At 53.5% G+C, this 24677-nt stretch overlaps 1 protein-coding gene across 4 annotated transcripts in view; it reads left to right on the top strand.

The window, feature by feature from the left end:
- Nucleotides 1–24677, top strand: part of RHBDL3 (rhomboid like 3) — a 43602-nt gene that overhangs the window by 8010 nt on the left and 10915 nt on the right. For 2 of the 4 annotated variants that reach the window (XM_072938945.1, XM_072938946.1), the window contains 5 exons: nucleotides 7804–7962; nucleotides 11617–11841; nucleotides 14824–14972; nucleotides 16641–16753; nucleotides 22002–22102. In XM_072938945.1, the coding sequence (XP_072795046.1) occupies nucleotides 7804–7962; nucleotides 11617–11841; nucleotides 14824–14972; nucleotides 16641–16753; nucleotides 22002–22102 (747 nt within the window). The remainder of the gene's footprint in view (nucleotides 1–7803; nucleotides 7963–11616; nucleotides 11842–14823; nucleotides 14973–16640; nucleotides 16754–22001; nucleotides 22103–24677) is intronic. The other 2 variants (XM_072938944.1, XM_072938947.1) reach the window with 2 other exon arrangements.

Below are 24677 nucleotides of genomic sequence, written 5' to 3'. Positions count from 1 at the left end.
AGTGTCTGCTGTGTACCTTTATGTCCTCGTCTGGTTTGGTCTCTCCATAGCCCAGTGAGGTGAGTGGTGCTACCCTCTCTTTACAGAGGTGGAAACTGAGGCCCCGGGGGACAGGGCTTGCCCGAAGACACAAAGCAGACGGGGACCCTCTGCAGAGGGGTCTGTGTGTGTGTTTGTACACAAGGCTCCTAGGGGGCTTATGAAACGGGACAGAGGGCCACAGGAGGTGAAGGAGTTTGGTAGCCCTTTATCCTGCCCACTCTGCTCCTGAGCAGAGGTCTGCGTCCCCCTCCCCTCCTTCTCCCTGGGTCTCTCTTTTTTTGGGAAACAGAGGGACCCACTGGCGGCCTCCAGGAGTAGCAGCAGGAGGAAGTGGGTTTAGGCTGAAGGGGGTGGGATGGGGTAGATGGAAAACCCCCTCCTCCCTGCTTGCACACACTCCCTGCTCCCTTCTCCTGGCTCCCCTGGGGCTCCTGCCCTTGTGGCTGTGACTCGGCTCCAGTCCCCGGGCTCCAGTCCCCAGGCAGCCCCGGTGAGTCAGCGCAGGCATCACAGCTGCTCCTGGGACCCAAGGGGCCTCCCTCTGAGTCACAGCACCCGGTGCCCCCTCTAAGTCTGGGCATCTGCACAGCCTTCATCAGGGTGGGAGGCTCTGAAGGGGGAGAAGCAGCATCTTCCAGGAGACTCTCTCTCCAGGTGGAGATGGACAGGGCCTGGAGGAAAGAGGCACCCTACCCTTCACTGCCCACCTGAACTCAGCTTCCTGCGGTCCAGAGAAAGTTTGAGAGCTCTTCCACTCACGGCCCAGGTGTTCAGAGAGCCAGGTAGTTTTCTGGAAATATGCCAACTGTCCAGCGGCTCAGCCTGGATTCAGGCCAGGATGTCCTCTGCTCCTCTGCTGAGGGAAGTGTGCTTTAGCTTTCTAAACAGCCTGCCAACCTCAGATCCTGGGATTCAGCTGTTTGACTTATGGGGGGTGTTCAGGAGCCTGGGTTGGAGCTTCTGGGAGAAGCCCCTTGAGAGGCATAAGCTGCCTCCCTCAAGCCCCTGGGGTGGCAGCTGGAAGGACAGGAATAATATAACCAGGAATCCTAGAATTGCTGTGGCTTCTCCAGCTGTCAGGTGCCTGGTCAAACCCCGGGGAGCATCAGAGCCCCTTGTGTGTCCATGTGGGGAGATGGGGACAGGAGGGGTCAGAACTTGGTTTTTAGACACCACTCTTGCTTCCTCCCAGAGAGGCTTGGTCTTTCAAAATCCACTCCTAGCTTCAGCTTAAAGCCGGCCAGGTGGTGCCCTGTTTTACTTCCTGAATTGCCTCTCGGCAATTTGGTCCTCTCTTTGTGCCTCAGTTCTCGTATCTGTTAAATGGGACAAATCACACTTACTCTAGGGTTGGTGTGAGAATAATAGCAATCAAACATTCGTGAAAATGAGTATTTCAGGTCGGGGGGACAGTCAGGGGATGGTGTGAGGCGCGTTTTCTCTATGGGACAAATTAGCATCCTCATTTGCAAGGCAGGGAACTGCTAGAGAAAGCTGCTACTCCTGTAACCTTGCCTCCTGACCTCAGCAGCTGCAGGCCTGGACCTAATTTATAGGGCTGTAAATATCCATGGTGGGCTCTGGCTGTTAGGTGGGGACTGCTCTCTGCTGAGCCGTAAACCCCTGGGCAGCCTTGTTAATTCCACTCTGCTCAGAAGCCTGGTAAGGATGCAGGGAGCCAGTGGATGAACCATGGTAACTCCCAGTTGGGAGGGGGGCAGCTGCCTGCACCCTCCTCTGCCCCAGCATGCACACCATGTGGTCCTTTACCAGGGCTTTCTGTCTTGGCAGGGATGGGAGCCTTCCTTAGGTTCCAGGTCCCGATTTTCCAGACCTGAGAGGTCTTCACCAGGAGGGCACCCCAGGTGCTGCCTTTGAGCTCTTTGAAAGTGCCCACACCCCTCACTGAGCACCTGGACTTATGTCAGTCAAGGAGAGGGAGAAGGTCCTTCTGGGAGAGAGAAGGGACTGGACGTGTAATTATCCTGGATAGGAGTTTGTACAGATCACACGAACATAATTGATATAAAATAGACTTGTTCCTTTTTTCGTTCTCTTACGCTTTGCTGCCCCTGGGTGGATTATGAAGCCTTGGCCCTGAGGCAGGGAGGGGAAAAGTGGTGCCGCTGTCCTGGGTGCTGAGCAGGCAGATTCCCAGCCCCGTGGGGCTGGTCCCTGAGAGCTCAGCTCAGCAGCCCCTTAAGCCAGTCACTGCTTCCTCGGCCTCTCCAGGGGCCTGGCCCCCTCCTCAACTGGCTGGAGCTTGGATCTGGCAGGCTTTTAGTTTTGCTGGAGGACTCCGGATAAAATGTCAGCTGCCTGGAGGACCAGAGCCACTCATGAGATGGGGGTGAAAGGCTGGTTCAGAATCACCAACAAAGGGGCCAGGTTTTACAAAGGGGAAAAATGACTCTACTGTGGATTCATGCGTTTTTCCCAAAAAGTGTTCCATGGAATGCTGCTGTGAAAAAATACTGTGATCAAAGATCCAGTAAGTTTGGGAAATGCTGGGCTGAACAAAATCAGGAAGGCTTCTCCACTGTAAGATCTTGAAGAACCCTTCATATGTTTTTTGTTTGTTTTTGTGTGTGTGTTTTTAAAAAATATTTTATTTATTTATTATTGCACTATTTAATTATTTTATTTTGGCAGGGATGGGGGAAGTAATTAGGTTTATTTATTTTTAGAGGAGGTCCTGGGGATTGAACCCAGGACCTCATGCATGCTAAGCATGCGCTCTACCACTTGGGCTATACCCTCCCCTCGCCATGTGGTTTTATGCATCATACCCTTCCAAAAGGGTTCCCCAAACTTGTGGGACTGCAGAACTCTTTATTTCAATGCCCCATCTTGGGCCTGGTGTTCCACAAAACACACATTGAGAGACCCTGGGCCAGTTCTATTTTGTATAACTGAACAGGACAGAGAAAAACAAGAAAGAGCAAGGCTGGACCAGCCAACCCCAGTGGAGGAACCCTGAACTGTTCCCATCTTGACCACTAACTTGCCCTTTGTACCTGTTTCCCCGTCCGTAAAATGAGCGTGATGCCTCATACACAGTCACTCCTTAGTAAATACGTGTTAAGTGAACGGATGGGAGGACTGAACTGGGAGTCTCTCAAACTCTTGCCTCCTAATGATGGGAGAGTGCAGGCCCCTGCACCTGGATGTAAACCCATCTGCACCAGTTACCAGCTCTTCAAACTTGGGCAGCTCGGCTCTTGATGCCTCGTTTTTCTCCCATGTAAACAGCACCTACCTCATAGGGTTGTTGTGAGGTTTAAATGGGGGACCATGTAATTTATTATCCAAATTGGGGCAGTATGGGGTGGGGGAAAGGGGCACTGTTAATAGTCATGCTCAGACAGTAGGTGTAAACCATGACTGTCTCAGACAAATCAGGACATAGGGGGACCTGAGGTTTCAGTGAGGTGGCACCTGACACCTAGCAGGCGTTCTACATATAAAGCTACTGTTGTGTTGCTGTTCAGCTGGGTGGGATGCGGAAGGCTAGTACATAGAACACTTCAGAAAGCAGCTGCTCTGGCTGAGGACCAAGGAGGGCTGCTTGGCGACCCCCTCCCCACCTCTCTGGATGTCCCCCACCACCTAGGACTCTGCAGAGCAGCTTAAAAACCACTGAGTTCCTTTCAGCTCTCCTGGACCATGAGTTATCATTTCCTGACCTGCTGCCCTTCTCTGTGGTGTCACCAGCTCCCTCTGACAGCACAGACCTCACCGCTGTAAGTGAGCTGCCTCATCCTGATCCCGAGTTTCCCATCAGCCCTTTGACTGAGCGAGGATGCAAAATTGAAGATCGACTGCCCTCCGTGGGCTGTCTGGGTTGTGGATTTCTCTTCCCCAAACCCCGTTTGCATATGGGGGGTGCTTGTGTGTGCAGAGCTGGGGGTGGACCCCCTTCCGTCTCCCCGAGAAGGGAGAGTTCCTACCATGTGATTGATGAAGAAACTGAGGCAACGTGGTTAATGATCTGCCCAAGATGGCATAATAGCTGGGTGGGGGGGATCTTTCCAGAACTCTCCCCCAAATCCTCCCCCTGGCTGGCAATAATGCAGAATTTGGTGGGTCCTTTCTGAGCCAAGGTCAAAAGTGCGCCAGGAGGGGGCCCAGGCTGGGAGATGGGGTATACAGCAGAGCCTGTGTGGGGCCCCGGGCAGGAGGAAACTGGTGACCTAGAGGATTAAGGGGCCAGAGGGCTGGGTGCTGGTGGGATTAAGCGGCCCAGAGCCTCAGTCTCACAGCTCTTTTCAAGGCCGAGTCAGGTGGGCAGGAGCTGTGGGAGGGTCATTCCTAACTTTGTGCCTTCCTCCTCTTCTGCGCCAGCAGCTCCAGAGGCTGAATGTGGACTTGCCCCCCCCCCCACTCCCCTGACAGCCCTGGGAGGCAGCTATTCAGGAGGCAGCTGCGAGGATGCTCCCGACTCTTGGCTCCCCTCCGCGGGGCCCCTGCCTGCCTGTCTGAGGCCCTTTCAGCCCCATTCCTCCTGCTGCCCTACCACCCCCAGATTAACCCCAGTCAGGCTGTCTCCAGCCCACCCAGCCTAGACCTCATCCTGAGAGCATCCTCCTGTCCAAAGTGGGTGAATTCAGGGCATGGAGCACCCAAGACGGGGAGCTTCAGGGCCTTCAGCACATCATTAATGAGGAAATTACATTTGTAAGGTTTGTTTCCCCCAAAGTTCCAAACAAACCATGGTGCTAGTGTGATCCTGTCCCCATGGCTGCCCTTGAGGGGGCCCAAAGGTGTGTCCCGGAGGGTCTGCTAAGCCTCCATGACATCAGTGCTCCCTCCAGGCTTTAATGAGGCAAGTGGAACCGGACAGAGTCCGGGCGTCCTCAGTGGTAAGTGGCTGAGACATGAATGGGGTTTACCTTGCTCCTTGCAGCCTCGTATAGAAGCTCTCAGCTTCCTCTGGGGCAGTGGGACCCACCTTTCTCCACCTTCTGCACGAATCCTCTCTCCGTGTTTCTTTTTGTCTCCCCATCCTTCTCTCTGTCCACCTCCCTCCACCCCCAACCCCACCCTGGCCAGCTTCTGCTCTTGCCCTCAACTTTCCAGGTGTTGGGGGGGATGGAAGGTGTCCTGTGTACCGCTGTGGAGCCCAGACAGCTGGCCCCTCTCTGCCTCCCACTACCCCCAGTCACCCTCCTTCATCCCTGAGGCCTCATTATTAGGGTAGCGATGACCCTCCATTGTCTGGCCTGTCTGGCCCTGGCATGAAAGGTGGAGTTTTGGCAGAGAAGGGAGGCTCGGCCTGATTCCAGCTCCTTCTCTGCAGTCTGGAGCCTGAGATGTGCTTGGGGCAGGACTGGCAGGCCCTGGTGGGGGGCGGGAGGAGGAGCCACAGCGCGGGCCCCTGTCACTCGGAAGACAGCAGGGAGCCCTGGAGGGGGCGGGAGAGCAGGGGAGCAGGTGGTTCTTTGTCTGGAGCTGGAATGAGGGAGAGGGGCCCTTGCCTGATCCCGGCCCCTCCACCCCGCTGCCCCCCTGAGCCTCCAACGGCCCCTAGGAGCGCATTGGCTTCCTCCCCCAGGCTGGGGCAGGAGAGGCTCCCTGCTGTGTGAAGCCTACTGTCCCCTGTGGTGCTCACCAGGGGACGGCTGGGGAGGCGTGGATTTTCCCAGGGCTCCAGGCTGCTTCTCTACCTCCACCCCCATCAGCGCCCCACCAGTACAAAGGCCACGTGGGACCAGAAGAGGCCAGGCTGGGGAGTCCCCATGGCCAGTGCCAGTGCCAGCCTGTGGGATGGGAGGGGTCCCAGGCACCAGAGAAGGAGACTTCCTGGCTTCCGGGACCACTTTGCCTCTCCAGGTGTCATTTCCTTACCTGAGGAAGGAGATCAGAACCATTGCTGTCTGAGGCTCTTTCCTGCTTTAAAAATCTGTTTAGAGTGGGCCTGTGGGGCTCCCGGAGCCCCCTCCTCTTCTGGGTCTGCACGCACGTCTTCAATCCTGACATTTTGCTTCTGAGCAGCAGAGCAGGCCCTGACGCTGGGGTCAGCAGCAGCCGGCGGGCTGGGAGGCTGTGCAGGCTTGTCACTTAACCTCTCTGTGCCCATTTTCCTGGGCCTCCACTTCCTCATCTGTAGCATGGGCACAATCATAGGACCGACTCATGAGGTTGCTGTCAGGGGTCAAAGAAATCATTTACGTAAAAAGTGCTTGGAATGGTATTTGGCCCCATGAAAACACTCAGCAAATATTTGATGTTTTTACTCTTCAGAATCTTTCTGGAGCAGGGGTAGGTGAGTTTCTTGAAATGCTCAATGGCGTGAACCAAATCGGTGTCATCCCTGAAGTTTGTCATTTTTGCTGGAGCGTGGGGGACACATGCAGGTTCCTCAACAGGCCTCCTTAGAGATGGCTTCTCAGGTCGAGTTCTGGGGAGAATTGAAATGGTCAGGACTTGTGACTCTTGGCTGTTTCTCCTGGATTGTCTTTGAGAGGCTGCACCCAGAATCAGCCTAAAATAGTCTTCACTGACCTTATCCAGAAAAGGGGGAGACGTTGGTTTGGCCTTCCGGGCTCCCTTGTCATGCACACTTGGACGTTGGCAGTGTCTGTTTGCCTTTAAAAACCTAAGCAACCCACAGCAGCGTCTCCAAGTGTGGTGAGTGCGTGGGGAAGCACTTTACAAGGAGGACCAGCCTTGGCATCGCTGGGAGACCGCTTGCGTCTTTTTCTAGCAGGGTGTGTGCTGGGGTGGGGAGGGGAAGTCAGGTGGGTGCTGTGAGGAAAGAGGGGCTATGGAAGAGGGGCAGAGTGGTGCGGGTTGCTCTGGGAGAGATGAGTAAGCCCCTTTTCTCGCTGAACCCATGAGCCTTTCTCTGTAAAATGAGTACCTGCCTCTTCACCTGAACCTGCACTTACTCACTCCACAAATCTCAACTAAGTGACAGTTACGCCGGTCTCTGTGCTAAGGCCTGGGGACAAGCTGTGATGCCAGCCTTCAGGGAACGGGCAGTCCAGAGAGGTGCTGAAAATAATCAGAGGACAGTGCAGGGCGGAGGCCGGAGGGCTGTCCGAGGTCCGGGGCGGGCAGACCGCGTGTGAGGGAAGGCTTCCTGGAGGCCCGACACCTGGTTTAGTTGGAAAGTGTGATCGTGATCGGAGTCTCCCAGGGAGACGCGCGGCAGGGAAGTGAGCCCTAGGCAGAGGCTCCCACGTGTGCAGAGCTGCACAGGGCAAAAGGGCAAAGTCAAAAACCGACCAAACACCCCGAGCCCGCGTCTTCGGGGGGCGCCCCGCGCGGCGGTGTGCGCAGGGCTGTGGGGTGTGCGTGGGTGGAGCCCGCAGCCAGATGTGGAAGGACCGCCCCGGGCTGTGCTCCCAGCTCCCCGGGGTCTCGTGCCTTCCCCACTCGGCCCCTCCGGACCAGGCCTCAGATTTCCTTATCTTCCTCCACTCATCACTTCTTCATTCCTGCTTTCCTCTTGCCCAGGGTCGGCAGTAAGGGCAGAGATTAACCTCTCTGAGCCTGCGTTTCCTTCCCTACGCGGGAGACAGTTGGGCTGGGCAATCTCAAAGGTCTCCGGGGCTTTCTAGGGTTGTAAGTGGTTGTCCCCGCTATTTGGATGTTTCTCATGGGCGCCTTGGAAACATCCCAGATGCCGCCTGGGCCTCTGTTGGCAGAGGGGATGGGAGCCCTAAGTGGTGATGGAGGCGGGGCATGCGCATGCGGCAGTGCGGGGGGAGGGGCGGAGCCCTGCTGACCCCACTGCTGTGTGTGTTTCTCCCTCAGTTTGACCCTGGGAACACGGGCTACATCAGCACAGGCAAGTTCCGGAGCCTCCTGGAGAGCCACAGCTCCAAGCTGGACCCGCACAAGAGGGAGGTGCTCCTGGCTCTCGCCGACAGCCAGGCCAATGGGCAGATCTGCTACCAGGATTTTGTGAACCTGGTGAGCACTCTGGGGCCCTCGCCTCTGGGAGGGGCCTGTTTGGGGTGTGGCTTAGAGGGCTCTTTTGGATAATTAAAGGCATCCGTTGGCCTGCAGCATTGAAAAAGTCCAGGCTTCGGCAGTTGAAAGGTAATCACCAAGAAAAAGAAGCTTCTGGCAATTCCAGACCCCCCATTGTAGCAGCAAAGTGGCTGCAGCTGTTCCAGCCCTCAGCAGGAGGCCTGGGATTTCCCACCTCCCATTGGCCTCGATTAGGTCAGTGGGATGTGCTGATTGGCTCAAACCAATCAGTGCCCACCCCTGGAGCTGCCAGTGGGGTCAGTTCCACCTAAATGAAAGGCTGGGAGTGGGAGGTGGGAGGTTATTGTTGGCAGGAGAGGAGCTGGGGAGCGGATGTTGGGAGGATAAGACCAGACCTTTCAGGAGTGATGGGGCTTGTGGGTTAAGGCTGGAGCTCATCAGACATGCTGGCAGATGTCCTGGGTTGGTGGAGGGGCTGGAGGCAGGAGGCCCGTGAATCCTGCACAGTAGTCTGGTGTCTTGGAGATAGGACTTCTTCCTCACTGGGGGTTCCTGCTATGCTGTTCTGGGGGCTACAGCAGCGGGATTGGAATGGGGATCAGTGGGGTTAAGCAGGAATCATCCCACTCTGGGACAGATGGGGTATGTGTGGAAGCTTCGTGAACCAGCAGGATGAACACAAGGCCAGAAGTCTCCACTCAGTTTCCCTATTGGTGGTACGGAGACTGTCATCTCTCTTCTTGTCACCCATTAAGTGACTGATGTGAAGTCCCCAGGCGCCTAGAATTCGGAGGTATCAGTGATGGAGGACCCAGGACCTGCCATTGTGCTGGGTTTGGGGTTATTTTCATTGCCTCTTGACTAAGGATCTGCCTTTGCCCAGAGGTTAGCATGATTGCAGGGAGCAGCTGTAGAGCTTTTAGTGGTGAAGGAATCTGCTGTTCTGAGTGGATCCAGGGAGCAAACCTCCTCGAAGGTGGGGGACAGAGCTCAGTTAAGCAGGGGGACTGGCAGGATTCAGGGGTGGGCACTGGAGGTGAGCCCTGTGGCTGGACCAGGCCACGGGTTTGAGCCTGCATCGGCTCATCCACAGCCCCAGCACCAGCATGTTCGCTGCGTGCCCTGCTGCAGGGCTCTGTGCGTGAGCTGCTTCTCCAGCCGGGGGTCCGTGGAGTCTTCTGTGGGAACTCACAACAGCAGATTACTTGTTACCATCGAGATTACAGTGTTTGAATTCTGAGCTGGAATGGGCAGTCATGGCCTGGGTTCCTGTGGGCAGGGCTGCCCTGGAGACCAGCACTAAGAGGGGGATCTCCTGGGAGAAGCTCTGGGCCGGGTGGAGAGCTCACGGGCTGGAGTTGGGGGAACCTGTCCTGCTCCAGGCTCCTCCTTTGCCACTGAGTGAGAAGGAGCCTGTGTTTTCCATTTGTGAAATGAAGCCAAAGGATACCCTCTTCAGGGTTGTGGCAAGGATTAAATAAGATGAAGTATTTGAAAGTTTTTGTTGTCTCTGATGTTCTTTTACCAGATTAACTCCTCTGCATCGTTTGTGAGCCCCTCCCCATCCCAACCCAGACAGAACAAACCAACCTTATCCAGAGACCACATAGTGCTTTGTGCAAGCCTCTCTCATAACAGAGACCACTTTGTTACAGCTGAGTGGCCAGGGTTATCATGTACGGGTATGCAGGTTGTGGACTATACAAGAAGGATACTGGGCAGAGATGAATGAGAACTGGAATGTGGCCTGAGCTTTGTTCAGCAAGGCCTGGAAAAGGTGTATCCACCTGGAAGAATAGACTCCCTTATCTAATTGGCACAAAAGCGCCATCTGGGTTTGAATCCTGACTCTGATTTACTAACTATGGGTCCTTGAGAAAATTACTTTCCCTCTCCAAGCTCTTGTCCCCATCTTTATAACGTGGGGATAATATTATGCACCAAATAACAAAGATGATGTCCTCTTTTGCTGCTGTTTATACATCTGTTTGTCTTGTAAGCTCCATGAGGCCAGAGACCATGGATGCTACTGTGCCCAGCACAGTTCTGGGCACACCAAGGGCGCAGGTGAAGGGTGAGTGTGCATGTGCACGCACTGCTTCTCCTGTACTCATGCTGAGCTCCTCCCCACCATGGGTCTTCTGGGTGTGTGTTTGTGAGTGTGTGTGCAGTGCAGGCCTGTGAGCACGTGCATACCTGGGGACTAGGGGACCGGATGGAAAGAGTGGCTACAGACTAATTTGACGACGTGATCCTGTCTCGGGCTTGCAGTGAACGTGGAGCTCCAAGCCCTGCCTGCATTTCCAGAACCACCAAGCCACTAAGAATCAGATGCAAGCTTTGCAGGCATGGGGTGGGGGTGGGGGGTGAGAATAGGGAGTCATTGGAAGGGGTCATCCGGGAAGGCCTGCTGGAGAGGCGAGCCTTTGGCTGGATTTTGAAGGTGCTTACAGAACCCAGGAAAAGGGAGGGGATGCTGCAGATGGAGGCTTATTCCACTTGGCCTGGTCTGAACCCAGCTTCTCCCCAGCTCCCTTCCCCCGTCAGGGCTTCAAAGCCCTGTGCTTTGGTCTGCCTGGCTCACCTCCCCAGCCCGGTCTGGACTCCTGCCTTCAGGTGAATGCAGCCTGATGTCACAGCTGAGCCCACAGTCTCAGGAATACATTGGCAATCCACACCCAGAGATCATGAGACAGCCATCCAAGCAGCACAGTGGGCTCTGGAGCTGGGAGAGCCACATCTCTAGGACATCTCCCCGTTAGAAGGGTCTAGAATGTGGTCACGGAGGGCAGGTGGAAGGTAACGGAGGCCTCGGGAGGCTGAAAGTCAGCAGGGCTGCCTCTGGTCTCCGGGAGTTAGGCTGACCACTGGGCGAGGCAGCCAGGACTCTGCTGGGGGTGAGGTTAGTCCTTGGGCCCCCTGAGCCTCGCAACTCCCTTGAAGGCACTCAGGAGGGATGACCTTCCACAAGCACAGCCTTAGGTTCTGGCTCTGGGGACCTCCCTGCAAACTCGCTTATCTAACCAAGGGCTGCCTGCCTCTTCCCAAGCTAGTGTCTGAGGACATTGACTGCTACTTATCCTTCAGTTCTCACTCATACCACCTCCTCCAGAAAGCCCTCCCTGACCACCGTGGGCCAGGGTTGGGCTCCCTCCTGTGTGTTCCAGTGGCACCTTCACTTGGAACCATGACTGCTGGTTGTTTATCTGTCTTGAGCACCACTGGGTCCCCTGTGTTGGCAGTGTGCCTGACACTTAGCAGTTGCTCAGGAAATGATGATGGGTGATGGAGGGGTATGGTGAACATGAGTACAGGCCCTGGAGCCTTACTGGGTTTGGACTTGATGGATTCCTGAAACTCTGTTCTTCGGTCTCCTCACCAAGAGAACAGAGATGTTCATGGTCTGTATCTAGCAGGTGGAGTAGTTGCATCAAATGAGTGAAGCTGCAAAGTGCTTATGACAACCCCTGACACTGAAGGGCTCTGTGAATACTGCTTCCTGTAACTATGACAGAAGAAAGAGGAAGGTGGGATGAGGCCTGGCTGACCTCAGGAATGGGCTGGCTGGGAAATGGGTCGGGGCTCTCCCCAGACCCCAGTGCTGACCCCTCCTCCTCCCTGTTCCCGGTGTAGATGAGCAACAAGCGGTCCAACAGCTTCCGCCAGGCCATCCTGCAGGGGAACCGCCGGCTCTGCAGCAAGGCCCTGCTGGAGGAGAAGGGGCTGAACCTCTCCCAGCGGCTGATCCGCCACGTGGCCTATGAGACCCTGCCCCGGGAGATTGACCGGAAGTGGTACTACGACAGCTACACCTGCTGCCCCCCGCCCTGGTTCATGATCACAGTCACACTGCTGGAGGCAAGGACAAGGGTGGGGAAGGGCTGCTTGGTCTTGGGGGGACCTGGGGGGGGTCAAGAGGATATCTGAGATCATGAGAGGGACAGGCAGCGTCTTCTCCACCGAAAGGCGATGATTGAGGACCAAACGGCAGTTGTCACTGCAAGTCAGGCCCTGTTACGGTGCGTGCAAGTGTTGTTAAAACCCCTGGACCACAGAGAGATGGCAAAGATGATAGCTTCAAGCCATATTCGCTGCAACCGAATCCCCATGTGACCACCCCCGCCAGAAACAACGGCAAGAAAAACAGTGTCATAAGTTCACTGATTTGGGGGATTTAGCCAGGCTAACTCATTAAAACAATCTATTTTAGTTCCTCCCTGAGTGAGTAACGTGGACAAGTCATTTGCTCCGCAGGAACTCCCCTCTTCCACCTGTAAAGTAGGAATAAGCAGACCTGCCCTCCTTCTCCCACAGGACTCCTCAGTTTAGACCACCAGAACGGCTGGTGGTGCTTTCTGAACACAAAAGCGTTACACAAATACATACGGGAGGGAGTGTTTACCAACAGGCAAATGTGGGCTTAACGTATTTTGCAAGAACATTCTCCCCTTAGGGAATCCTCCATGCCTATTGTTATTCTAAAAGTCTAAGCTTATGCAACAGAATCCAAAGTGCCACTTTCTGAATCAGTGCCCATGTGCGAGGGACTCAGAATTCTTCCTGCTCTTCAGCCCAAGAACCTGTGTGCCGCCCACCTCCCCCCAGCCCCAGCTCTTGAACGGACGCTTGGCCTCCCTTTGGCGTTGATAATCACCGTTTCTCTTCCAGAGCCAGGGGCCTAATTACCACCCCTGCTTATGTTCTTATAACATTCCTGCCGAATCAAACGGCAGGATCGTTAAGCTTCATAGCATCCTTCTTCTTTTTTTCTAAATCAGAATATCTAATCTGCAGGCTAGAGCCTCTCTGTGTTGTTACGGCTTCACCCAAGTACCTGTTGGACTTGTGATTTTGCTGAGATGTTCTTGGACTTGTTCTCCAAGCACTTACTGTGTTGGTCTATTTATTAACTTCTATTTGAGGGCCAATAATAACAAGCTGGCTTGGAAGCTGGATTTGCTGCCAGGCCACCCGCATGCATGGTGTTAGGTGGACAGAACAGCTCCCAGAGACCCCAGGGAGTCCAGCTGCCGTTCCCAGGCCCAGCCCAGGAGGTCTGAGCCCTACCCTGATTCCAGCTGCCTTCCCTGAGTGCATGCCGCACACAGGGCTGGCTTCTCCTGTGCACTTTATCATTTTCAAACCTCACGATCACTGTGGAAGTATGGGCATTCATATCCTCGTTTCTAGATGGAGAAGCTGAAGACCAGTGAATGAAAATAATTTGTCCAAGGTCATCCAGAGGAACCAGATCTTGCGTCCAGATTTGTTATGAATTTTCAAAAACCTCAGCTATGTAAACCCAAACCACCAATCTAAAACTGACAAATGATGAAATAACTGTTTCAGAGACCTCATACGAAAGCTCAAGGCTTTTATTTTACATACAGGTCTAGTCACCTGGTTTTCTGATTCCATAATGGAGTGAAAATAGAAGGAATGTGGTGGGAAGCGACAAGAAGGGGCCCCCACCAGCAGTCGGAAGTAAGAACCTGGTTGTGATACCTGGTTAACAACATGCTGACAACCTGGCAGTGCAGGAGAGGACAAAAGAAAATGTCAGAGCACACCTGACTCATAAAGAAACACAAGAATTTGGGGTCATTTAGTATAGGAGCGAAAACACCATCAGTTGCTGGAGAAGACATCACTCCTCTAGCCTAGACCAACACCTGAGGCATCCTTAAGATTAGAACAAAGGGACATGAATTATGCATTCTAGAACGAGTTCCAGGAAAAAAAATGTAGTTAAAATAAACACCCTTTTTAGGGCTTAAACAAATATGCTCAGTCATCTTCAAAATCAGCTTATGCGGAGTGTTGGTGAGAATGCAGGGAAGTGGGAGTCCTTGGGCGCTGTTGGCGGGAATGTAAAATGGTTCAGCACTGTGAGAAACAGCGTGGCAGGTCCTCAAGATATTAAACCTAGAATGACCACATGATCCCACAATTCCACTTCTGGGCATATAGCCCAAAGAATTGAAAGCAGAGAAGGGTTCGAAGAGATAGTTGTACACCCATATTCATTGCAGCATTATTCACAATAGCTAAAAGGTGGAAGCAACCCCAGTGTCCATCGACAGATGGATAAACAAAAAGAGGCAGATACGTACAATGGAATATTAGTCAGCCTTCAAAAGGAAGGAAATCCCGACATGTTACAGGGATGTACCTTGATGACATTATGCTAAGTGAAATAAACCAATCACAAAAGACAAGTACTGTATGATCCCACTTACATGCAGTCCCTAGAGGAGTCAAATTCATAGAGACACAAAGTAGAATGGTGGTTGCAGGGGGCTGGGAGGTGGGGGGGAGTTGGAATTAATGTTTAACAAGTATAGAGTTTCTTTCAGTTTTACAAGATTAAAAAAAGTTGTCCGAATGGATGGTGGTGATGGTTACACATTATGAATGTATTTACTACCTCTGAACTGGGCACTTAGAAATGGTTAAGATGGTAAATTTTTTGTGTATTTTACTACAGGTTTTTTTTTTTTTAAATCAACCTAGGTGCAATGGCTTCACCCCTCAAGTGGGTATGTGAGTTATTACTGAAATTAAAGTTTAAAATCCTGCAAATTCTTCCTGCTTAGCACCAAGGTAATGTGGAGAGAGACCATGAGACCATTTTGTGAAATTTTAACACTAAATAATCAAACAGAAGTGGGGTGAGAGATGGTGGAACACTCGCTTGGGTGCTGGTCATGGGAGTGTCCCTCATTCTCCGCGAAGGAAAGGCGACAGCTTCTGTCGGGATTCCAGGTGTTAGCGTAAGAGGCATCCGTGGGCGGTTCTGCACCTAGTAATGGGCTCTCTTCCTCCTGCGTTTTCATCCAGGTTGCCTTTTTCCTCTATAATGGGGTGTCGCTGGACCAATTTGTGCTGCAGGTCACCCACCCACGATACCTGAAGAACTCACTGGTTTACCATCCACAGCTCCGAGCACAGGCTTGGCGTTACCTGACGTACATCTTCATGCATGCAGGGTGAGTGCCTGTCTTCTTTCACTCTGTCAGGAGTCCCTATGGGAAAATAAGTGGTCCAGCTAGCCTGGATTGAAATACATTTTTTAGTTTATTTTTACTCTACCCGGACACAGGATTTGAGCAGCTCCTTGAAACTCATCTAATACCAAAACATATGAGTAAATTACGAAGAGGGTATGGGCAAAGGGAAACAGAAGGAGGAGGAGGATGCTAAAAGCCAGCAGTGAAATCAGCTCACACATACACATGTAATTCTGTATACTTGCTAAAAGTGGGTTACAGATTTATTCTGAGCTTCCTAGTGGCCAAAGCAAAGAGGGAAATGTGGTCAGCCACCAGATTCATTGTCCATAAACTGTGTGTGTGACTGCCCCCATAATTATTGAAACCACCTCCCTCGCAAGGAGATCTCCATATATGGTGACGTTAGTCTTCTTGAGGCACTCTGGCAATGCTTATTGCTTCTGTTTATGGAGCCACGTGGCCTCTTTTGGGGCCTAGAGTGCAGTCAGTTCTCACTGGTGCCTTTTACCCCACGATAAGGACCTCCTGGCTGGCCAGGTGCCCACCCAGCTCCAAGTCCCTTGAAGAGCATGGTCTTGGCTGGAGACTGTTTTTATGTAGCAGAAGCCTGGAGTTCGGATATCAGAGTCCTCAGACACGAGAGCTCTCCATTGTTTTCTACCGAGTCTCTAGAGAAGTGAAGGAGCTCACTGTCAGCCTGGGAAAAGCCCTGGGGGTGCCTGTTCCTGGGGTTGCAAATGGGCAGAGGGTCACCCTGGCCCCCATGGCTCCATCACTCCCTTTCCTTGGCAGAAAGACCTATAGTGGCCAAGAAGAAGCTCCACTGTGAGACTCCCTTCCCACTGAGCCTCTAAAGCGGGCACAAGAGCCACCCCCAATTGGCTGCACCTGCTGGGGAGGGGGCTTTGGGTGAGGAGACATCGCGATGGTTGCCGATGGATGTCTCCACTCTGAGCCTAAGGGGATGGTGGGGCCCGGGGTGTTTGCCTTGCCTTCTGTGTCCTGGCCTTTACCTCACGGGGCTTAGGAGTGGAGGTGGGGGGCCACTTCATGCTTTCATTTTCTCCTCTGGATGCAGCAGGAACTGGGGGACAACTTTGATTTACTAAGTTGTACGAGGTATCTTTCATGCCTGCACTTGTTTGGAAAACATCTTTCTCTTTAAATATCAGTAGCTCTTACAAATATAGTAGCAAGCCAGAGTGACCGAGTGGCCTGGATAATGGAGCAGGTCCTGCACATCAGAGACCTGGGCCATGGCCCCAGCCCAGCCACTACCCAGCTGTGTGACTTTACACTGGTCAGTGCCCCTCTCTGAGCCTTAGCTTCTCTTGTGTCAACTGATGGAGTTGCTGGATCTTGCCCATGGTTGGCCCCCTCACTCTGGCAAGTGCAGACACTGCCAGTCACCACCCTGGCCCCATACCTGTGTTCCTGTCCCGACTGGCAGGGAGGGTGTGGAAGGAACCCTCTTTCCAAGATGATCTGTCTGCATTGTAATTCCTCCCCTCCCTTTTCCACCGCCACCCAGACTGTGAGCTTCTCAAAGGCAGGTGTAAGGTCTTCTTCACTACTAGGTCTGCAGCGTCTTGGCGTGCTGAATGAATGCATGCATGCATGCATGCATGTGGTCTCTCCATACAGGATAGAACATCTGGGACTCAACGTGGTACTGCAGCTCCTGGTGGGGGTGCCCCTGGAAATGGTGCACGGAGCAACCCGCATCGGGCTTGTGTACGTGGCCGGCGTTGTGGCAGGTAGGCAGCTGGGCCCCGTGTCCACAGGGGTAAACTTCCCCAGGGCAGGTGGGAAAGCCCATGGGGTTGAGCAAGCCCCAGGCTGCCAGAGGACCCTCATCACCCAGGCTTCTGATGACTAGAGTTGACCTCTATGCACATCTCCCCGCCTCCCAGGGGGGGCTGGAAAGGGGACCGCCACACAGAGAGGGAGGCGTGTAGCAGCAAAGGAGGACAGAGCACAGGGTTTGGAACAGACAGACTGGAGTTTCAGTCTTTACACTTCTGCGTTGTCGCTGTGTGAGCTTGGGGAAATGCCTTAACTTCTGTTGGCCCCGTTAAGCTTTAGGAGGAAAGTAATGAGACCTGCATGTCGACTGTGGGAGGGTGGGGTGAGGTAAAGAGTGAATTAAGCCATCCTAGGGCAGTGAGATCCCTGTGAGGACATCCAAGGGGTAGGTGGAGCCAGGTACCTCCCCTGGCCAGGCTGGCAACTGTCCCTGAAGGGGGACCTAGCATCTGCCCAGGCTGGCCCTTGAGGAACCCGCTGCCTGGCAGGAGGCAGTGAGCACCCAGGCCAGCTGGACAAGTCTGGGGTCCTGGCTGACCCAGCTCACGTGGCGCGTGATCACAGCAGTCGCTGTGGCCTTGAGGAGCGCGGCCGGCCCCCAGCCCCCGCCCCCCAGGGAGGGGAGGCGGGCTGCGATGAGCTGGGGGAGCAGAGCTCTGCAGGAAAAGTCTGCACCAACTGGGCTTCTCCACAGAGGGATCTCCCTCGTGATGTTTCCAACTTTTTTGCTGGCTTTTTTTTTTTTAACAAGGCTTGCCGCCTCAGCTCTTTACCTTGACAGCTGTGCCCAAGGGAGCTTTGTGTGTATGTTTAAGTAAGATCTTAATCCTTTCTGAGTGGCATTAAAGTTGTCATCAGGAGAGCAGGGTAGCATCGGCCTTGTAAACAGTGGGCAGACAGGGACTCTGGGCGTCAGTGAAGTGGCTTCAGGAATCAAAGAGGGAAGGGTCCCACCCCCCACCCCCCCACCCCACCCCATGAGAGGCTGGTCTGCTAATTTGTGAACCCTCAGCCTGGGAGGTTGGCCCAGTGCCCTTTCCTTCTCTCCTTCTGTGCGGAGGTTAAAAACTTAGACCTTGCACACCTTGGACAGCACCCACGCCAGCTTCTCCCAGAATCCAGCACCTTCTGCATCCTTGAACAATGGTCTTATGCGCATCTCTGTGTGCCAGACTTACTCAGCCACCCACACACACTCTGAGTGTCTGCATCTGGGGGTTTATAGCCACATTTTCCGCACCTACATACTCAGAGCCCCAGATGGTTAATGGCGAGGAACAGGAAAGATGCTCGTAACACTTGCAGTTAGTAGTCAATTAGATGGGAGTGCCAGTAGCCTCGAAGAGAAACGTAAGATTCAAGATGACTCAGGCCTTGAACTAGATGATACCCAGGGGGGAGACCTGATACCCAGTGCAGGCATCCCTTCCCAGTGATATCAGCGCAGAAGGGGATGGCGTACAGGCAGAGGGGGCTCGCCATCTAAGCCTGAGGGTGTGGGGCTGCATTGCAAAGCAAATGACGTGCACCGCTCTACCTGAGTCACTCTGCCTTCAGAGCAGAGGGCATTCTGGTCACCACATGTCATACCATTGATCTCCAGGATTGAGTTGATTGATCTGCCTGCACCCTTTCCTCCTTCTCCTCTCCATGTGCGTCCCCCCTCAAAAGGGGGGCCCATTCAGATAGCCAGACCCTGACCGAGAGCCAGTAGTTACCAAGTGCCTGCCCTGTGTGGGCCAAATTTAATCCTCACAACAACCCCCTGAGGCAGGTACTCTTCCTCTCCACCTGTTGCAGATACAGGAACCAAGGCTTTAGAGAAGCTAAGTGACTTATTCCAGAAGACACAGTCATAAGGGGTGGAGCTGGGCTTAATCCCAGACTGTCTGACCCCAAAGGCTGTGCTCTAAACCACCGCCACGGTATTACAAGAACCAAAAGGCAGACATTATCCTTGGTGTGGAAAGGTGTCAGAAACCTAAGGGAGGTCTTAATAGACATCGGGCACAGGAGGTCTTAATAGACAGGAATGAGAGAGGCAAATCTCCCCGCATCCCAGGGTGAAAATATTCCAAATCCAAGGCCGTCGCGTTTTGTCACAACAATAACTGACCTCTGCCGAGCACGTCCGGTAGTCCAGGCATGTGGTAAAGGGGTCACGTGTGCGATCTCCTCTTCTCATCACAACAGTCTTATCAGGGTGCCAACACCCTCATTTTATAGATGGTTCAGGGGTCAAATCACCAGCTGCCCAGCCAAGAAATCCTAGGACTGCAGTGGAAACCCTTCCTCCGCCCCGTGCTTGAAGCCAATATGTATGTATCTCACTTCCGGCTAACAGTTACAGGGCTGACAGCTGAAATACCTTAAAAACCAGTATCTTCACTGCTCTGCCAGGCTTTTATCCTAAGCTACATAGCTTATAAGCTACGAGTGCATCCCCAAGCCTGGCTCAGGGTTTGGCACATGTTAAGCAACAAACAGTTGCAGACTAAATGAAAGAAAACATACATAAGTAAAGTTACATTGCTTAAAGGTAGATGTTCTGCTGACGTTTATTTGGATTTTTTTTTTTTAATGGCCAAGGGAGATGCTGAAGAACACCTGCTTTTAATATCCCAGGCTGGACATTATGGGCATTACGGCAAAGTCACCAATCTAGCCCCGTCCTGGCGCGGATCCAGGGTTTTGGTGGGGTGATTCACAGCCCGGACCAGCACCGGTCCTTTGATCTGCTGCTGTGCAGAGGTGTGGCGCGCCACACTGGCTTGCCTTTCTCTCCTCTTCCTTTGCCCCGACCAGCTCTGTGGGTCACACTGGCCTTTGCTGAACGTCATCCATTAGATGCATCAGGAGTCACGCCTGGCCCAAGCTTCCTGCCCTGGGGTGGCCTGTCTCACTCTGTTGATACGTGTATATGCCCACATTTACACTTGACTCTCCCAGTCCCTCTAGGCCAGGGCTAACCTGCAGTCACTTTAGGAAGGTCTTCCTGTCGCAAATGGAGGGCAGGTGGGTCCCGATGGTTACCTTCCAGATTCTGGAACCAGGATCCGAACCTCAGGCCCTGGATCTTAGGCCAAGGCTTGGATTATTGTATTCTGATCTGGAAGGAACCTTGAGGTCCCCTCCAGTGGGTGGCAAACTTTATTCCCAGGCCCCCCTCCCATTCAGCCAGAATGACTCTCTGTGCTCTGCTCCGTGGGGTAAGGATTGGGGGTCAGGTTTCCTTTGAAAAGAGGGTCTCACTGCTCAAAATTCAGAAAGCCTTAGACCTCGTCATTTCACAAATGTGAAAACTGAAGCCCAAAGAATTCAGGAGCTGTACCCGAGATCACACTGCTAGCCAGTCACGCCCTCGTTCCGTACTCCTGCCATGATCCCTGCTGACCTCTGGCCCTAGGGTCAGGACTCCCATCCATGGGTAGGGTGATGGAAAGGTCAGTGTGTGGAGGCTGGACCCTGGGGGCTTCCCTGATGCCAGGGAGGCTGAGGGAGCAGAATCCTGGCCGGTTTGTAGGGACTCACATGGAGGAGAGAGGCCAGCCCAGGGAGGCTGGGGCTTCCTCTGTCCAGACATTAATTAACGAGGAGAGGCTGGGCAGCCAGCCCTCTGCAGCCCCGCAGTGCAGCCTTCTCAGCCAGCCCCGCCAGGAGAGCGTGGGAATCCTTTGTCATGCAGATCCCGTGGCCTGCCTGTTTGCCACCCTGGGATTTTTTTTCCCTGTTATATATGGCTGACCCGGTGGCTAGTCAGTTAAAAAAAAAGTTATCTGACAATAGATCAATACCTAATTAAAGCCAGAGGCAAGGCATGAAAGGGGAGAAGAAAGATTTATAGCTGCCCTGGGAGGGGAGAAAGACTTGGGATTTCTTAGTTCATGACAGTTTGTATTTTCCTGAGAGATGACATCCCCCGCCTTGAAGCTAAGAATCTGTTGTGAGGACCTCTTCCTGGAAGGAGCTCCATGAGTTGAGGAGCCTTGAGAGCTGTCTGTGGGGGCTTGGGGAGGGGGGGTGGCAAGGTGGGGAGAAAGTAGATGACCTTGCAGGGGTTCCCCAGGCCCAGGGTGTCGGGTACCTGGTTCCCAGGCTGGGCTCAGCTTCTTGCTAAGTAGTGGATCCTCCGGCCCTACAGAACCTGCAGCATCTGGCCTTCTGCCTGTTCCTCTCTCCACCCAGGCAGCGGCTAATTGGCTCATGAGCCTGCGGGCATTTTCCAGTGGTGATTTCTGCACACTCACCCAGGCCAGCCACCTCTCATCCTCTGAGCCCTGGGTTCTATCTCCCAGTTATTTTTAGTCTCCCATGTCTTTCCCTGGAAGCCAAAGCATTGATCACACTTAAATGAGACCAGAACAATACATTTCCCATCTCCTCTTTGCCCGGCTTCCCTCCCAGGACAAAAGTTTGTCATCCCCCGATCAACAGTCTGTACCCTTCCTTTCCCCCAGAGAGGGTGACATCATCTTTTTCTCTTCCCTGGGACTTTTCAAGGACATTTTCCCTCCAGCTGTGGAGATCCCATTGGCCTCTTGTAATTTCACTCTGTTGGACATGGTGCTCAGCAGGTTTCTGGATGCTGTTGAGCAGAGGAGGTTGACCTCGGTCCCAGCTTGGGGCGTGGCTGCTACAGAGCCTAAGAGCACAGGGGCTCCGTGTCAGGCAGACCTGGACTCACATCCTGGCTCCAGCCCTTCCTCCCCATGACTCGGGGCTCAGCCTTCTCATCTGTGCAGTGAGACTGCTAGTGCTGGCCTCAGAGGGCGGTCTTGAGGGTCAAAGGGAAGGATGGACGTAAGACCAATGTCTGGCGCACAGTGCCCCGCAAGCAGTGGCTGTTTCTGCTGTAACTACTACTACTGTTGTTGCTGCTGCTCGAAACTCTGAGAGAGCCCAAGGCAAGGCAGAGCTGGGCGGCCAGGCAGGTGAGCTGGGCTGCAGTCCCAGCTCCACTTTGGGCAAGTCCCTTCCCTCCTTTGCTTCTCGTCTGTAGAAGGAGAAGTTTGCACCAAACGGTTCTTTCAGCCGTAAATGAATCTTCCAGGAGGCTCCAAGGTGACAGGGAATCAAGGGAGAAAGAGAGGGAGCCTTTGCTCTGGGGTCTCAGCCCTGAGGTTGCAGCATCTGAGGGCCTGACTTGGGGTGGGGAGCTGACTCCAGCATCCCTGAGTTCTCCATCTCTCTCTGCACCAGGGTCCTTGGCGGTGTCTGTGGCTGACATGACCGCGCCAGTCGTGGGCTCGTCTGGAGGGGTATATGCTCTCGTCTCTGCTCATCTGGCCAACATCGTGATGGTGAGCACTTCCTGTCCCGGCGGGCCTTTCTTGGCCTCCCCTCTGCCATCACTGGGCCCGGGCATTAATCCGCTGGAGCTTGGTTTTAGATCCTCATCCACACTCCAGCTCAGGCTCGGCAAGCCCCGGACGGCCCTAGCTGATAGCCAAGTTCAAGGACACTCCTCACACTCTGCTGGCCTACTTCCAGTGCAGTCTTTCCATATATGATTCGTATTTTCTCCAGCCATGGCTTTGCCTATGAATTTGCCCAACTCCCTATTTCAACTCTTTCCTATTCACTGGCTTGAAAAAGTTAAACTTCTGGAGCACTAGCACGCATCATAATTGTAATTCAATTATGAATTGAAAATTGTTGTTTGTCATAGATTGTTCAAAGTAAAAGGACCTTAGAGATGACTTTATCAGAATTCTCAAATAGGAAAGAAGGCTCTGAGAACTTAAGTGATGTGTCCAAAGTCACAAGCAAGTTTGTGGCCAAATCGGGTCTTGAACCCACATCTCCCGGTAACCACTGAAGTGTGGAAGGTTCACTACAGTGGGGCACCGTCATTCCCTGTCTCATGCCCTTCCCTACCTGTTCCTGAAAGGTAGTCTTGCTTAAAAGCTAAGAGTGGGGCTGTCATTCAGCCTAGATCTGAACCCCAGCTACCCACTTCCTAGAGAGTGAACTGGGGCAAATGACTTCACTGCTTTGTGCCTCAGTTTCTCTATCTGTGAAATGGGATGAGTTGGGATAAATGAGATAAAGTGAAAATAACCACTCAGTATAAGTGTTACCTTAATTCCCTGCTCCTTGCAGAAGAGTACGGGGTAGACGCAGAGTGGGGACAGGATCTTCAAGGCAAGAAATTGGAAGCAATCTGATAATCTCGGAGGAGGCCAAGGAAAACTGTTCCCTTCTTTTGGAAGCAGTCTGAAGTTTGGAGGCCGAAAGAGGAGTCACTGGCAGCGCTTGACTAACCCTGCTGATTGCGCCCACTGGCCCAGGAGCCTCCAGGCAGGGCCCAGGTCTTCCTCTTCTGTTTCTCCAGTGCCTGGCATAGGGCTGGACACCCGGCAGATGGCGCCCCCTAAATTCTGATGGAGGAAGGGAGGGAGGGGGAGAGAGAGGGACAATGTCCGGAAAAGGCATAACTTCTCTTTGGGGTCCTCTTGCTCTCACCTCCCTCCTCCGTCCCATGGCCCCCCACGTGGCGGGTGTGCGAGTGCTCAGTTACAGCAGTCTGTGGGCTTCCCAACTTCTCCCGTTTCTTCTTTATTATTGCCACTCTCACCTGGCCTGCTCCTCAGCACCAGCCCCTTTCTTTTCACCAAAGTCCCCTTTGTACACTGAGAGAGAGCATGAGAGGGACAGACAGAAAGGGAGAGAGAGGGGAGACAGACAGACACTGAAGATGCTTTCTGCTTGCCTGAATTTTGGCATCTTCAAGCGAGCGCGTGGAGAGCTACAGCAGGGGTGGGGAAGCCCACGTGAGGGTTGTGTGTGTGTGTGTCTGTGCGCGTGAGTGTTTACACACAGGCGTGTACGGCTCGGTCTGCTGAGCACCTGGGAGCCCAGGGCCGCCTCACATGGCCCTTTAAATGGGTCATTCTGTATCAGTGCCACAGCTTTCCCCAGACACAGCGTTTCCTCTGAATTCTGCCTCCTCCACTCCTCCCTCCCCCTGCCCCAATTCCCTTCTGCAGGGGGAGGAAATGCCAGCCCGCCCCTTCCCCTTCCCCTCAAGAGGTGTCTGCATGTTGAAGGGGTCAGAGCAGTACAAGTCCAAGAACGCGGGGAAGAAGAGACCGACAGGGGTTTATAACGGGCCCCGTTTCCAGCCCTTCCCACCGCCTGGGAAGCAGCCCTGGTGTCGCAGAAGTCCCCGTGGTGAGGGCAGACCACCCCAAGGACCCAGGACTGTGGGGTGAAGCAGTGGGTGGAGGAGAGGGGTGTGAGAGCAGTTTTGTTCCTATTTGTGCTTCTTTCTGCAAGAAGCCCGTGGCCTGTGGCGGTGGAGATCAGCTGTCCCGTCCAGGAGCCCGGCGCTCTTCCAGAAGGATGTGGCTTCCCATGGCGTCCCCCTCCCCTAGAAAGCTGTGTAGTGCCTACTGGACAGTGAAACACACCCATTTTCTCGTTAAAAAGGTCAGTTTCCTTTCCTCAAGAGGCTGCCTTTCCCCAGACTAGCTCAGCGCCCAGCAATTCAGAGATCCATTAGGACAGAGCACGTGAAGCGGCCATGTCTGTGGGTTGGAAGCGCGGAAGCACTGGCAACTGCGTGTGGTTCAACCTCATTCTTAATTCCAAAGTGAAGATTTGGTCTGCGTGTGTGTACACAATAAAGCACCTCATTGAATCAAAAAGGAGAAAAAACATGGACTCGATTGCCAGAAAATCTGGATGTGAGGACTGGTGTCACCATCTTATTAGTGAATTCCTTAACTTCTCAGAGGCTCCCTTCTCTCATCTGTAGTCCCTTCTTCGCAAGGTAGTTGAAAGACGTGAAAAGAAATGAATGTGAAAATGTTTTTCACGTGGCAAATCATACAGCAGGGAGATCCTGTATGTATGTGTGTGTTTAGATATTTT

The sequence above is a fragment of the Vicugna pacos genome, chromosome 16, assembly GCF_048564905.1.
Source record: "Vicugna pacos chromosome 16, VicPac4, whole genome shotgun sequence".
NCBI lineage: Eukaryota > Metazoa > Chordata > Mammalia > Artiodactyla > Camelidae > Vicugna > Vicugna pacos.
This window is presented reverse-complemented; position numbering and strand designations above follow the sequence as displayed.